At 33.8% G+C, this 16,484-nt stretch overlaps 1 protein-coding gene across 1 annotated transcript in view; it reads right to left on the reverse strand.

Moving 5' to 3' along the window:
* The window catches only part of LOC129219651 (C2 domain-containing protein 5-like), a 155,925-nt gene extending 139,649 nt beyond the window's left edge, over window positions 1-16,276 (reverse strand). Inside the window, exons 1-4 of the mRNA XM_054853925.1 lie at window positions 16,234-16,276; window positions 14,733-14,834; window positions 13,001-13,087; window positions 5,325-5,365 (exon numbers count right to left, since the gene is read on the reverse strand). Coding sequence (XP_054709900.1) covers window positions 5,325-5,365; window positions 13,001-13,087; window positions 14,733-14,822 — 218 coding nt within the window. The 5' untranslated portion in view covers window positions 14,823-14,834; window positions 16,234-16,276. The remainder of the gene's footprint in view (window positions 1-5,324; window positions 5,366-13,000; window positions 13,088-14,732; window positions 14,835-16,233) is intronic.
* Window positions 16,277-16,484: the final 208 nt, after the last annotated feature.

Here is a 16,484-nt window from a genome sequence, read left to right on the forward strand (position 1 = left end):
CTGTTAATTTTTTATTTTTAAACTTTCATTTAATCCGATGCTCGTATAAATTAGAAATTGGGTTTTATACCTGAAAATTATCATTAATTTTAGCGTTTTAGGAGGTTTGTACGATAAAATAAGATCGTTTCTATATATCGAATTTTTTTCCAGAAATTTGCTACTTCGATATATGGAGGTCCGACTGTATATATATACAGTGAAACTTCGATAAGTCGAACTTCGATGAGTCGAAAACTTCGACAAGCAGAAGTGGTTATTAATTCCCGTCCAACTGAACGGAGAATGCATGTTAATTATTTTCGATAAACCGAATTTCGTTGAGTCGAAATATTCGATGAGCCGAATTTTTCCCCCTGACCTTGTCAAATTTTCCATGCTAATGTAACTCTATAAGTCGAAATCGTTTTTTTTCTTCTAGTATGAACAAAAAGAAAAAAGCTGGCGCCACTGCATTGCATCAAAAGACGTCTAGACCAAGTAGATCTAATAAATAGGAATTCGATATTTTGTAGGTAACCTTGTAAATGTTTTTGTAAATGTTTTTTCTTTTTTTTTTCCTAAAGGTATTGTTTGCTTCCTTTTTTTTCTTAAAAAGAAAAACCTGCACAGGGGGAAACCAAAGCTCTGACTTTGCGGAGCCCGGGACAGAAAAAAATAGAGAAAGGGGGGGGGGGGACGGTACATTTAGGACTGAAATATCCACTTTTGGGGAAAAAAGGTCGGGCGGGGACTGTTGTCTCGACAGAAGGGATTCTTTCTCGAATTAGCGTTTTGTTCTACAAAGCTGTAAGGTCGTTCTAAATTTGCTGTTTTTCTTTATGTGTTAAAGAAAGCGTGTGATTGAGGGGCTGTCTCGCTTATCCCTCAAAGTTTAGACCTTAAAAAATAGGCTAAGAGAAAACTTAAAATTTTAAATTTGCAAGAAAAAGTTGAGCTGATAAAAGAAGTCGATTTAGGCATAGCAAAAAAGAAGGACATTGCATTGAAGTTTGGTGTGAATCCAAGTACGCTTGGATTCACAATTTTAAAAAACCAAAATGTCTACCTCCAAGGGGTTGCTGACGAAAAATTTAATGCAAAAAGAAAACGCCTTAAGGATGGAAGGTATCTAGAGCTTGAAGAGGCCCTAGTAAAGTGGATGCTAGTAGTGAGAGAGAAAAATGTTCCGTTATCTGGACCAATCATACGTGAAAAAGCAGAAACTTTCCCAAAAAATATCGGCATTTCAAATTTTGAAGCTAGCGCAGGTTGGCTAGACAAATTTAAAACTCAACACAACATTGTGTACCGAACCATTTGTGGCGAAAGCGCAGTAGTGGATGAAAAAATTTGCGAAGAATGGAAAGAAAAAGTATTAAAAACTATTCTAATGGAGTACAATGAAAATAATATTTTTAATGCAGATGAGACGGGACTTTTTTTCAAATGTCTCCCTGACAAAACTTTTACTATAAAAGGTGACACATGTTCGGGTGGAAAGCGGAGCAAAGAACGCATAACTGTTATGGTAGCAAGCAATATGTCAGGCACGGAGAAGCTGCCTTTGCTTGTTATCGGTAAGGTTAAGAAGCCGAGATGCTTTAACAGCGTCAAGTCTTTGCCAGTCGATTACACAAGCAATAGTAAAGCCTGGATGTCTTCAGAGGTGTTCAATTCTTGGCTTAAAAAATAGATAATAAATTTATCTCAGCTGGAAGAAAAATTGTAATGTTTATTGATAATTGCCCTGCACATCCCAAGGCAGCGGCAAATAACTTAACTGCAATTAAATTGGAATTTCTTCCTCCGAACACAACTTCTATCATGCAGCCTATGAATCAGGGCATCATAAAAAATTTAAAGGTTCACTACAGAAAACGTGTTGTATTAAAAATTCTACAGTGTCTGGAAGAGAATTCGGTTCCTTGCATTACTCTGCTCGACAGTCTCCGGGAACTGCGGAAAGCATGGAGTGATGTTACACAACAGACAATTGTTAACTGTTTTAAAAAGGCTGGTTTTGTAAAAGATACATCTTGTTTGGAGCTAGATAATGAATACGAAGAAGATGAAAATATGGACGATATAAATTTTCAAAGTGAGTGGAGCGTTTTACGAAATAAAATGAACATTCCTACCGACAGAGATTTTATGGATTTTGTGTCAGTTGATGACGGAGTTTTAGTGACTGAATACCCGACAGATGAAGAAATTTTATCAAGCATAACGGAAAAAAGCGAAAAAGATTCTGGTGATGAAGAGGTAGAAGTATTTGAGCCAGTGATAAAATTACCTTCGATTCAAGATGCAAAACGAGCAGCAGATATATTGCGCGTTTTTGTAGAATCGCGTCCGAATGTTCCAGACTCTCTCTTTGACGCATTAAATGTATCCGAAGATTATTTAGTGAAAGAACAAATATCCGCGCAAAAGCAATGTTTGATTACAGATTTTTTTAAAAAATGATACCTATGTCTTTTTTGGTAAGTTAAAAAGTTGTTCATTATGCATACAAATTTAAATTTGTTTTTCAACCTACATAAATTCTTTAATTTTTACAATTATATGTTAATTATGTCATGTATGTATATAGTATCACTGGTACATTATTTTATCACTTTTTTGAGCATGTTATAAATTTTTTGAGTTTTAGTGGTATCATTTTCTTTTTCTTCTATAGTTTTGGTTTTGTTTTCGATTAGTCGAATTTTCGATAACTCGAATTTTTTTCGCGTTTCTTGCAACTTCGAGTTATCGAAGTTTCACTGTATATATATATATATATATATATAACTGGAGCATAATCAATCACTCCATTCACATGAATCAAGGATGGATTTAAAAATGCATCAAGGAGGGGGCAGATGATTTTTTAACTAACCTCTTATTACGTATATGGCCTGTTTAAACTTGGAGGGAGGAGGGGGACTACCAGAGCATTTTATCTAAAGCAACTAAAATAGATTTAGCCAATTAGGTGTCCAAACTTTTTTTGCTAAAAGAGGTACACAGCAATTTTATTTTAGAACTTCAATTTCGTAATATTCCCTTGGGAATTTTTTGAAATCCCCGCCCCCTCTAACATCATGTAAATTCGTCTAAAATTGTACTTTTAGAACTTCAGTTTCAAAAAATTACCGGAGGTAAGTCACTGAGCCCAACATTTCCCCTAACACAACCTCTGAAATCTAAAATCACATCTTTAAAATTTAAATTTTGCCAATTGCCCAGAAGGAGGCCTCCAGACTCATTCTCCTAACATCGTCAAAGATCGTATGAAATTGCCTTTTTGAAGCATTGTCTATTTGCCCATTTCCAGGAAGGAGATTCCTGGTTGCCTACACTTGCATTTCAGGACTTCAGTAGGGAAAAATTGTCGGTGCAGGGTCCTTCAAGGGAAGGACGATCACCCCCATCACCCTCCCTTGTATCTGTTCTTGACTAGAATAAACTATTAACTTAGTCTGAAAAGTCATGAAATTGCTTTAAAAAACCGTGATTAAGAACAAAAACTTGGGATCAAGGAAAAGAATATGTTAAGCTGGAAAAACTTCTTACTCAGGTTTTTCACTGTATCTACATTTACATATATTTGTAAACAGATATATACTGTGGGTGGTGAACAAATTTTTGGATTCACTGTAATCCAATTTTTTCAATAGCTACACAAATATCCTTTACTAATGTATAACCAAATGATTAAAAAGGAATAAAATTAAGATAAGCCAATTTGCTATTTAAAAAAAGCAAACAAACTTTTGCATGCAGTGATACTGAATTATCATTTAGTTTAGTGGTGTCCAGCCTATGGCCCGTGAAGCTGTCTATATGGTATGTTATGTTTAATTGACGAATCGGAAACCATGTTCTGGTGCTTTCCAAAGCAACAAATCATATGCATTTGGTAATAAGAACAATTAAGTATCATAGGTGTCTCATACGGAGGGGCAAGTAGGGCCCTCTTTCAAAAGTAAAGAGGATTTGCAACTCCACTTTTCAAAATTCAAAATTATCGACTGATCAAGAAATGATAAAATCAATCACAATGAGTGTTGAAGGAGCAAAGAATTGACTTAATAAGTGTGTGTTTATATTTTTCTCATGGTATTACTCCATAAAAAGAAAAGTGAAGCTTTGAATTGGAAGAATGAGTTTTACTGTGCGTTATGTATGATTTTCGAGGTCCTATCCCGAATATTTTGGAGAAGATTGTTTGATTATTAATGATGTTGAAATTCAATTGCACAATTTTAATAATAAAGTCAGCTTCGGGGACGCCACCTTCTGAACCTGCCCCAACCCTCCTTACAGCCTTTGCAGCATCCCCCCTCCCCCGCCACATTTCTCAGGGCACTAGCCGCCTATGTTTAGTGTGGTAGAAGAGGGGGCACTCCCTGAGCTCAGATTCCTCAATTGACGCTCAAAACTAAACTCTGTAAATGAAAACAAAAAATATTCTCTTCTGTTTAAAATACTTTTTTCATCACACAATCGATTTTTTGTACCTATGACTACCAATAATGTTATGACTGGTTCTATTTATATTTCCGAGAATCAGAGTTAACTATTTTTAAGCTGGACACCACCCTGAGGAATTTCTTGCTAAGCCATCGGAAGAATGGAGCCAAACATTTAGAAATTGGTTTCCAAAAAAAAAAATTCATATCAATGAAAAGAGCATGTAGCAATGATAACAATTTTTTAAATGTATTTTTCACTTCTTTTTTGTACTTTTTTGTAGAAAAGAATGAAGTAGAATTAAAATTTATCTATGTTCTACCTAACTATCTGGCTCACGAGGTTCATCTGAATATGAGGTGCAGCTTTCGAGTAAGCACTGATTTAGTTCATTTGATTTTTTTAAAAATTGCTCCAAGACAATCAAGTTATATTAGAAAATAATTGAACTTTTGCTATCGTTTTAAAAATTTGTTTTGCACTCCTTTAATATTCATACCTTGTCTTTAGTATTTATATTATATCTAGTTAAATCTAATGTATTTATATTTGTATTGAAGACTACTGGTAAAAATATCCTAAGTTGACAAAGTTGATTCAAATTAATTTCATTAAAAAAAAATCAACATTTTCATTTTTTTTTTTTTTTTTTTGCATTGCTAAAAAGGTTCTTATAACCCTGAGACACCTGTAAACATATTTTTGGAAATTTGTCTCTTAATAACTTTATCATTTATCTTTTAACATTTATGCAATACAAAACAGAAAATCAAAAAATGAAAGTATTACTCATGACATTAAATACTGGAAACATAAAAGTAAAGGATAGACAAGTTCATAACTACAAGATCAGACTATTTACAAAGCTGGAACAGAAATATCACCTGATTTGTAAAGGTTCATCCTGCAGCTCTTCATCATCAACCTGTAATTTAAAAAGTATAAAAATAATAGGCATTACATTTAAATTCCTTAGCAAGAACAATGCTTTTACATTATACCCTATTTCACAAAAACTGATAGCAGAGGTAAAGAAAGCAACATGGCACTTCAGATAAAATGACAGAAAACAAGACTGTATGCTACACAAGGGAATAAATTCCACGTACATAAGAACTAGCCATAATTTAAATGTGTTAAGCAAGAGACAAAAACAAATACAAATCTGACGACCAGCAACAAGCTCTTGGCCCAGCTAGGCTGGTCCTAGTCAATTTATTAGTCCCCAATGAAGATCATTGGCCCTCTTAAAGCTATCCGCCCCCTTGCTCATTGAAACCTCTTCCGGTAAGCTGTTCCAAGTGCCCACAACTCTACGAAAGTAGTAGTTTTTCCCTATTTCCAGCTTAGTCTGAGATTCGAATAACTTAATTGCTTAAAACAATGACCCCTCGTCCTGCTTTCCATGCAAAAATTTAATCTATTAACATCATTCATTTTGATAAATTTAATCAACTGAATCATGTCCCCTCTGATCCTCCTTTGTTCCAGGCTATACATATGAAGCCTATTAAGTCTGGTATCATAATCTAAATCTGAAAGTCCCCTTACTAGTCTAGTTACCTTTCTTTGAATCCTTTCCAATACACAAATATCTTTCCTCAGATAAGGCGACCAAAACTGCCCAGCATACTCCAAAAATGGGGTCTTACTAAACTCCTATATAAAGACAGAAGAACCTTCTTAGATTTGTTTGAAATAGATCTATTGATAAACCCAAGCATTCTGTTGGCTTTGTTACTTGCAATGCTACACTGTTGACTAAACTTGAAGTCCCCGATTTATTAAGATACCCAGATCAATAACATTTTCTGCCTGACTAATGATTGTACCCTGTAAACGATAACTCATACGCTTATTTCCATGACATAAGTGTAAGACTTGACATTTCTCTACATTAACTGCCATACCCCACTTATCCGCCCATTTAGTAATATAATCTAAATCCTCTTGAAGCTGTTTTACCTGTTCTTCATTTTTTACAATTCCCATAACATTTACATCATCCGCAAAACAATTCATGCTTGAACAAATATTTTCATTGATGTCATTCATAAAAATAATAAACAAGAGAGGTCCTAAAACCGAACCCTGAGGAACCCTGCTTAAAACATCACTCCATTTAGAATGATTTCCTCTCACAGCTACTCTTTGTTTCCTTCCAGTCAGCCAATTTCTAACCCAAAGTAAAGTTTTTCCTCCTATTCCTATAACAGCTAATTTGCTTGGAAGAGCAACATGCGGTACCTTATCAAAAGCTTTTTGAAAATCAATATAAACAACATCCACACTCTTTTTGTTATCTAAAGCCAAGGTAACCTTGTCACAGAAATGCAATAAATTAGTAGCGCACGATTTACCTTTCCTGAACCCAGACTGCAAACTAGTCAACAGACTACATGAAATACACCGCCAGTATTTCTGCATTAGCACTGGCTAATGGGCGGTAATTTAATGAATATAATCAACAGACTATTAATCTCAAAGAAATTCATTACATTAATTTCAATCAAAGTTTTGAATATCTTAAAAACTACTGGAGTTACAGGTCTATAATTCCCAGCATTACCTTTAGACCCTTTCTTGAAGAACGGCATTATGTTAGCCAGTTTCCAGTCCTCTGGCACTGTCCCTGAATTATAAGAAACATTGAAAATATTTAAAATAATATCCACAAATTCCTCTTATCTTTAAACACACTGGAAAAAAAGTTAAGAACATTTACAATATCCCTATCGTTTCGGGTTAAATTTCCATGCTCATAAACCAATGGCCCGATTTGACTATTTCAAGCTTTCCCAGAATTAGCGTAAACAAAAAATCTTTTAGGATTCCCATCAATGTTATCTGCTAGCCTTTGCTCCAATTCCCTTTTCAGAATCCGTACCAAATACTTAAAATTTCGTCTTGCCTTACAATACTGGAGTCTATCTGCACTCTGACCAGTTTCCTTAAACTGACGAAAAGCTGCTTGCTTATAGTTTAGAGCTTTTTTCTAGAGTGAGCTCCCGGGAGAACCAACACCTTTTCTCCTAAATGGAGCATAATCCAACCATTTTTGCCAGTTTTTCCTTAAATTATGTCCACTGCTGATCTACGTCATTATTTTCCAATCCTGACCGAAAAACCTCTTTCAAGCTCTGCCAAAGTACAACAAAATCAGTGTTTCTGAAATTGGGCACAAGCATAAAATTTTCAACTTTTTACAATTCAAATTCAATCTAGAACTTAATGCTGTTATGATCACTATGTCCAATATTATCCCCTACACACAACCCCTGAACAGAATTTCCTACGTCAGAGAAAACTATATTCAAAATCGCCTCCTATCGAGTCCCCTGAGTTACAACTTGATCTAAGAAACAGTCACCAATTACTTTTAAAAATTCCTCTTCTCTGCCATCACAAGGATTAAAATTATTCCAATCAATACCCAAAAAATTGAAATCCCCCATTAGGATGACTGATCCCTTATTACTGGACATGTCACAAATAACATTTAATCATCTTGTCCGTGGCTTGAATAAGTGGCCTATAGATGTTTCCAAAGCGCAATTTTTTGCCCTTATTGCTCATCAACTCCAGCCAAACCATATCAATATCAGTAGGTTTATATGATCAATTTCTTTGCAAATGAAATTGGCTCTAACACCACCTCTTTTGCCTACTCTATCTTGTCTAAACAAATTATACCCAGCAATATGTAATAAATATACATCAAATTCGGTAGCCCATGTCTCTGTAATTCCAATAACATCCAACTTCTCACCTATAATTACCCTTTTCAATTCTTCCATTTTGTTCCCAATACTGCGAGCATTAGTATAGTAAACTTTAAGTATGCCCAAATTGCTTTTATTTAACATTCTGAAATTTCCTAAATCACAATTGTTAAAATTACTACTCCTGTTTGACACTTTATTTCCATTTCTAGCAATATCCAAAAAAATTTCTTCCTCTCCATACCTCATGTTTGAACCATGCCCCCCATTCAAACTTAGTTTTTTGACTCCGAAGCCCCTAAAATTAAACCACTAACCATTTTGACCCCTGTAGAGCTCAGATGCAGGCCATCCCTAGAAATCCAATCCTGTTTACAATGACTTCATACATCAATGAACCTGATACTATGTCTTTCGCAAATTGATTTAAGTAGCAGGTTCATACACACTAACATCATAGACTTTTCAGAAACACTAACATCTTTATTGATCATATTATATACATGAGGGCGCTCTACAGTTAAAGTAGAAGTTATTAACTAAAATTAACACCAAACAAATACCATTTTGAGTGAAAAAATTTCAACTTTTTTTTTTTTTTTTTTACTTCTGCAAATTCATATATCTTTTTAAAATTGGTGTATTGTAAAAGAAGAAAATGCAAGCTTTTTTTTTTTGGATAACTCGCAGTTTTATCTGAAGCACAATCAAATCTTGAAGAAACAAAACAAATCACAGCCAGTTAACCTTTATTTAGTAGAGGAAGGTGGGGCAGAATGGAACCAATGGACAAAACAGAACCACCCCTTTAGTTTTGCTGTATTATTCAGGAGACTGGAACATGGACGGAGAATAAACAAGGACCTTCTTTACCATTGGTTTTGACATTTTAAAAGTACTGACAACTTGATTCACAATCTTTCTGCAAGATTTTATGATACAAATAAAAAAAAAGATAATAGTGTTTAATAAATTAAATGACTGGAGGGAACTTTCCGAATTGAACTATTTATATTTTACGTAAACTCTATACACATTTTGAATATCACTCGGCATGGGCGCATCCAGAGAGAGCAGAGGATGACTGCTGCCCCTCCCTTCCAAATAGAAAATAATTAATATAAAATCTTCTTTTGTACTCTAGCATCTAAAGTAAACTGGCTCATTTTTAGTATTATTTTTCTCTTTTCATTGGCTAAAATTCTTAGGAGAACATTTAGGTCCATTTATAATTGCATAACACAGAATGGTGGCTGTTTACTTGATTATCAAGCATGGGCCAGAATGGATCACTTTATTACTTTTAACTTGTGTAATAATACCAGGGGTCTGTCCCTGTAAAAGTGGACTGTTTTTTCAAAGTCCACTTTTTGTGAAAAATCAAAAAAATTTGTGAAAAACCAATTTATTTTGTGAAAAATCAAATAATTTTGCAAAAAAAAAAATTATTTTTTTTGCAAAAACGAAATTTTAAAATTTTAAGATGGCACAAAATGCATCATTGACATTTAAAGTTGGGTGTTTTTGAAATATTTGGGGGGGGGGGGGGCATTGCTCTCTGGGAGATGGGCACCACTCAAATATCAATATTTTTTAATCATTCAACATTATGTTAAATTATACTAGAAATGTAAAATGTATGGTATTTAAAACAATTGTAACAAAGAAATTCAGGCAGCAGATCAGCATTTAACTTTTTGAACCAAGACCCCCGTTAAAGAGCTCAGAATTTCATTTAAAACTTAAAACTCTGTGATTTTCACAAAAGTAAAAAATATTTTATTTGTTAACCTCTTAACAAAGCGTACTAAACATGAAAAATTTGAAAAATCAGATTCCCATAGCGGATGCAAAAAGATCGCAATCCTCCAAGTAAAGGCACCAAAAGTATAAAAATGGCTTGTAAAATAAATATTTTTGATAAAATCACTTTAGAATTGCATTTTAGAGTCCTATGATATACATATCATTAATATCTGGACACAGCTGAAGAGAAAAAAAAACATCGATTCAGCATTTTAATTTTTGACTCATAAAAGAAAATGGGATTCCGCTTTAAAAACTTGGAACTAAACGTTGCTACAAAAATAAAGAGACTTTTCACGTATTTGCATCCTAATAAAGTGAAATTAGCTTGAAAAAAGAAAAAAATATGACTCTCATATCGGATGTAAAAAGATTGCGTTTTCCAAAATGTAGGCATCTAATGAAAAAAAAACGGAAAATAAAAATTTATTTAAAGTTGATTATCTTTTTTAGCATCAAAAAATCAAACCTACATAACTTTCTCTCAAAATAACAGCTAAACACTCCGCCAGATGCTAAGTGGCGATAAACAGTTAAACATCCATCGCAAAGCTAGATGCTAAGTGGCTAAGTGGCGATAAGTTTGAAGTTGGCAACCCTATCTGAAGCGATCACATTTTCCTCCAACCCAACGATCCTTTGCAGTTCTAAGTTCATTTTGCTGTATATTATTGTTTATTAAATCATGAGCAGGGAGAAAACTGCTTATGACGCCTATTCAGAGGAGGTTGACGCTTTTCAGAGAAGTTTACAACAACACTGCTGCATAAAACAAACAAGCAAAATTATAAACCAAACTGACGTTCAGCTATGAATTTCTTCATAGCTGAATTCAGCTATGAATGGAAATATGCTGCGTTATTTTGATTTGCTCTTTCAATAAACAATTTATGAAAGATCTGTTTTTGTTTATCATAATTTTGTGAAGAGTCGTTTTGGTTGATCGGGATTTTGTGAAAGGTCCGTTTTGGTTGATTGGATTTTTGTGAAGGGTCCGTTAATGGACGCAAATTTCCTCTGGCCAGAACCCTGAATACATTCAAATCAGGGTCCTAATCAGACTTCTGTTTGGAGGAGGGATTTACCAAACACATTTCTAGATAAATCTATAAGGTTAAGTATAATTTTATTTGTATATTCTATTGGTTTTTGATACAACAAATCATTTGAATGAGGGGGCGTTAAGATCTTTAACATGCGCGAATGAAAATATGATAAATAAATTTAATGAAGAAAAAATATGAATGCACTTTTTGACTTCCTTGTATGCTTTCTATGTGAATTTCTACAGGGAAGAACGATCAAAGTCTATTTTTCTAAAAAACTCTGGTTAACCAATGGAAATATGTAGATTATTACAGACAGTATTTAAGAGAAATATTATTCAGGCAAGAATCATGATAGTGAGTGAGTTTTAACAGGGAAGAACGAGGCTAACTCAGAAAAGATTAGAGGTTTCAAGTTTAAAAACGCACTGAGGAAAATTTGTGCATGGTGGACAACGATCATTCTTCCCCGTGGCCCTTTATACATAACCAATGTAGTTTTAACAACTCAAAAAAAAAAGGTGTGCATACTCATGAATGCACATTGTGCATTAGAAGTAGTACTTCTTAATTGCATATTTTCAACACTTATAAAAATATGTTGATGTACTACCATAGGCCGGTAAACAGCAGTATCTGCAGAAATAAATTTTTGAGATATTTGAAAGAAATGTGTTTTGGATACCATACTAATAATAGGGGACATAGCTGCCAACATATCAACTTTAAAAATCTTACAATGCATGCCATGGGTGTATTTGTACACTTCTTTAACCAACACACACCTAACCGTTAAAACTAAAAGAAATCTTTACTTGTAATTAATCAGCACAGAAAAAAAAAAACTGGATTCACAAAAGAGAAATATAGGATTACAACAAGCAGTTAGTTTCAAAAAGTCAGGCCTGTGCATTTAAAAATTTAAGAATACATGTGTGCACTTTTAAAATGTTGTCTAATATTTTTCTGTAAGATGCATCATTTAATGTTAATCTTTTAAAATATTCCTTTGGAAGAAACTAATAACTTGTTGTATTATCTTACTTTTCTTTAATGCAATCAGCTGCTTTTGCTGAAACTACTTTTACTGGAACTTAAGTTGCTGACTTAGCAACATTCAAAAAATTTTATTTCAATAACTTATTCAAAACAATAGGTTTTTTTTTTTGTGTAAGTTCTTAATGAATAAAATGTTATCCAGGTAACTATCAGACAAAACTGCACAGCTCTGTCCTCGCCTTTCTGACACTACTGAATATTCTTTCGCACTCTGCATTGCTGAGAGGTATGGCTAGAATGGAAAGCATAGAAAAAGAGAGACTTTCATACTTCAATGAACCATTAACATCAACTAATTTCTTCAAAAGCAGCCTATTTTTTATCCATCCTCTCCCTTTTTAGCATAACATCAGGCAAATCATCTATTTGTACAGAGTGAAATTCACCTTGGAGCTTATCTTATGCTCTTCATCTGCAGTTTCTCTATTCTTCTGAAGCAACATAACAGGAAACTCATAAAAAAAAAGCAATACCAGAGATCTAAAATCTAATTATCTTACAATTATGCCATAAGAGCATACAAACTTACAATACCTCCAAAAATCTTACAATGTAAGGCTAAATCTTACAAGTTGGCAGCTATGGGTTGGACACTTTTTTCCCAACGGAAACCAAATAAGCAAGCTTGTACAATAAAGTTAACGATCAATAGATAACTAAAATGGGAAAAAAAATTAATGCAAAATTTCTGTCCACGGCAACATACTGTGCTGGGGAAGTAACTGCAATTTTTTCATTTTTTATGGCCAATGTGACACACAAATGTTTTATAATAGAGAGTCATTCCATTTTTCTGAAACATTCCCCCCATACATCAAAACTTTATAACAACAAGTGGGATATTCTTTCAACCGATATTCCAATAAGTGGGCTTTGTTATCCATTCTGCTTATTCCACTTAAAGGGACAAAAAGAAGAAAAACTCACCTCAAACCTGAACCACTCTGAATTCCACTCTGGGTTGAGGGAATGCCTGAACACCTCTGTCTTGTAGGTTGTGTTGCTTAACTTGATCTGAAAGGAGAGAACAAAATCATTCAACACAATAACATGAATGTGATGTGTATGCAAGAAGAAACAATGCAAAATGTACACACAGCTGTTGTGTATTCTCATTTTCTTTTAGACATGCTTAAAATCTCAGTTTAGGATATTTGTGATGTTTTTGTCAACATTATTATGGTTGTTACATTATAATGATTATTTATAATATCACAATAAAAATAAATTATAAAATAATACATACATACATAGTTATCATAATTGTTTAATTGAGATTATATAAATATTATCAACGTTATTATTTATAAAAGGAATGGTTGCTATCGCATGCATTTTTATTATTCAAATATGTACATGTGAACTGCTAAGCTTTCATTGCTGGTGAATTGATGCCTACCCTGTAAATGTGAAATGTAAAATTATATGCATTAAAAATTAATTAAATAAATTTTAAAAAACAATAGCATACAAAACTAATTATATTAAAGTTATTTTAAGACACAAGTATTTTGTACATTTTAAAGCAAGCAGTTAATTATTTTGATATTTTTAGCAGTCTATTATATATTGGAGTTTCTTGTTAATGAGACAGTTTCCTTTTAAATATTTGACTGTAAACATTCATATTATCAGAAATTTTATAACATTTTGTTCAATTTTGGACTTTAAGTTTTAAGAAAAACATTAACTTAGTGAAAAGAGTTCACAGGAGGGCTACTATTGCAATCACGGAAAAGAGACTAGATGTTCACAAAAGTGCCATTTGGCTGCGTAAATCGCGTTTGGCATGGAGGAAAATGACAAAGTGACATTAAGCTGATGGTGAACATTGATTTATATTCTTTAATGCAGAGAAAGTCCCCAAATGTGACACCTTCTGGCTACTTGTCTTTTTTTTTTTTTTTGAGCAATCACGATTGCTTATTGTCTTCACTTGACAGTCTTTGGCGTCTGGTTCCTTTTTCAGCTTGGACCAGGGGTCTCTGCATCATCAACGCCCACCGGCTTGTGCAGGCGGCGCAGCTGCTCCGGTCCTGAGCTATCCGCTTCTCCTGGTCGGAGGCGTCCATGTACAACACACACGCACGCTCACACACACGACTTCACGCACATACACTCACACATGCCTACGTGCACACACACAGGTCTACGCACACACACAAGCCTACACACTTACACACAAAACTATGCACACGTAACCGCACAGGAGGAGAGGAAGGCTTGGGGGGACATGAGCCGTTTCTAGAAAAAACAACTCCAATGAATAGGATCCTATCGCAGTTCGTGATTGCGAAAAATATAATTTGAATTTCAAAATTTCAGAATTCAAATTATTATTTTTTTTTTGTTGTTTGTTTCTGTTTTGGTGTAGACGGGGTAGTAAATCGATTTTCAGATTTCAATTATGATTTCAGGCTTAAAATGTGTGATCTCAAAAACAGGAGAGTAAGAGGAGACATGATTAAATTACTTAAATTAATTGAAATGGAGAATGCTAATATATAAATATCCCTGCTGAGAAATCCAGATCGTTTTCAGCTAACTTAGCCATGGTTTGTCCCACATTAAAGTAACTTTCAGCCTTAGAAAAAGCAGTAAAATCCACCATAGATTATATAATGGAGTTAAAGTATGGAAATGCAAAAGGCAGACAAACCTCAACAAACGCATCGCAGGTGTCACTGGATCGGTCCATTACTGGCAAATTCCGTCCTGCCACCACGCGAACCTTCACTTTGCCCGGCATAATCCACACCACCTGTAGAAAAAGCCACAAGTGTAAATCAAAATAAAAATGAAACTCAATTATTTTAATGAAATAAATAGTCATGCATTGTAGAATTAAGGATTAAGAAATAAATAAATACCTTTGAGCTGAAAGATGTCAGTACGAACGATGTTAAAAAAGCACAAAATTGCACACACGTGTATCAGGGTTACAAAAAAACCTCTTTTAAATGCAAAAGATCATTAAACAAAACACTTTCATTGGATAGTTTCATATCCATGAGCTCACATACTTTTGCAAAATAAAGAGGTAAATTGAAAAACCAATGAAGCAACACATGTATGACAAAGTTTAGAAATAAGCTATCGTTAGTCACATCTTGTGATCAAAAATTGATTAGATGCCCAGATTTTCACCCCTAGGTGCCACATTTGACACCTAAATTTTGGATAACATTCAAGCTTTTCTTTCCTGACTTATTGTCACTAAAAGCTGGTGCTGGCCAGAAGAACAAATTCATAAAAGTACAAATGATCTTCAAATGCAATAAATTTTGTCTTTCAAATATTGTTTTTTTTACATTTTGTAGCAGACTTTTCCTAGTAGTTTAAAAATGTAGACTCTTTCTTAAATTCAATCCTATTGCATATTTTGTGTACAATTTCTCAAAGTTTCAAGCTAAAAGCCTTTGTGTTGAATATTCTCTTAGTATCAGAAAACATGAAGTATATGGAGGCCTGATCAATAAGGTGTTAGACTCGTAACTGGATGGTCCCAGGTTTGACGGCAGCCAGTCAAAGATCCTCTGTTAAATATGTCAGCTTGGAGGACTTTGTCGGGCATGTTAAATATGTCGCGGTTACAATGTCCTCCAAGTGAATCAATACCTCTCGGGGTGATGAACCAGGGACTGCTCGGCTTATGGATAAAAAAAAAAAGAAACAGCTGTCTTTAGGGCTACATCCAACTGGTTAAACCACATATAATAGGAGGTACAGGGAACTCTGGAGTGTGATATGGTATGAAGGACTTTTTTTAAATTAATTTTTAAATGAAATCAATTTTTGTCTATAATCATTTTCTGTGGCATATTTTATAAATTTACTACCAGCAGTGTTTAATTTAAAAACTTTTAGAGTTGGATACATATACTTGATTCTTTAAAAATGACATCTAGGTTGTTCTTTTTGATACCTTGAAACTTATGCTAGGTGCCGTCATGACACCTAGCTTTCAATTCTTATATCTAACACTGATAATACAAGTTTTTACAAAATTTGTACTTTTTTAAATAGTTTACTTTTTTCATATACACTGTACATGCAACAGTTACCAAGTGCTGACATTCTAGAAAGATATTAAATGCGATGAAACAAAAAAAACCTTATTTATTTTAGCTGTCAGAAAACTTAGGCTATTTCTTACTTACAGTATGGATTTCCTTCCAATCTAAATATCTTTTTCAACTCCGCAGACAATACAGCATGGTTCTCTTCAGCTGACAGCTCTCATCATGAACGACAAACAATATCATTTATGTGCAGATCTAATAATTCATTTTCAATTAATAGACATAGGCATGAAAGTGAGATATATATAAAAAGTCAGAAAAGATATACAATTTTCAAATTTTGCAGCATCAAAAAAGTTTATGCGAAATCATGTTTAGCAAAAAAGTAA

The sequence above is a fragment of the Uloborus diversus genome, chromosome 4 (assembly GCF_026930045.1).
Source record: "Uloborus diversus isolate 005 chromosome 4, Udiv.v.3.1, whole genome shotgun sequence".
NCBI classification, from domain to species: Eukaryota; Metazoa; Arthropoda; class Arachnida; order Araneae; family Uloboridae; genus Uloborus; species Uloborus diversus.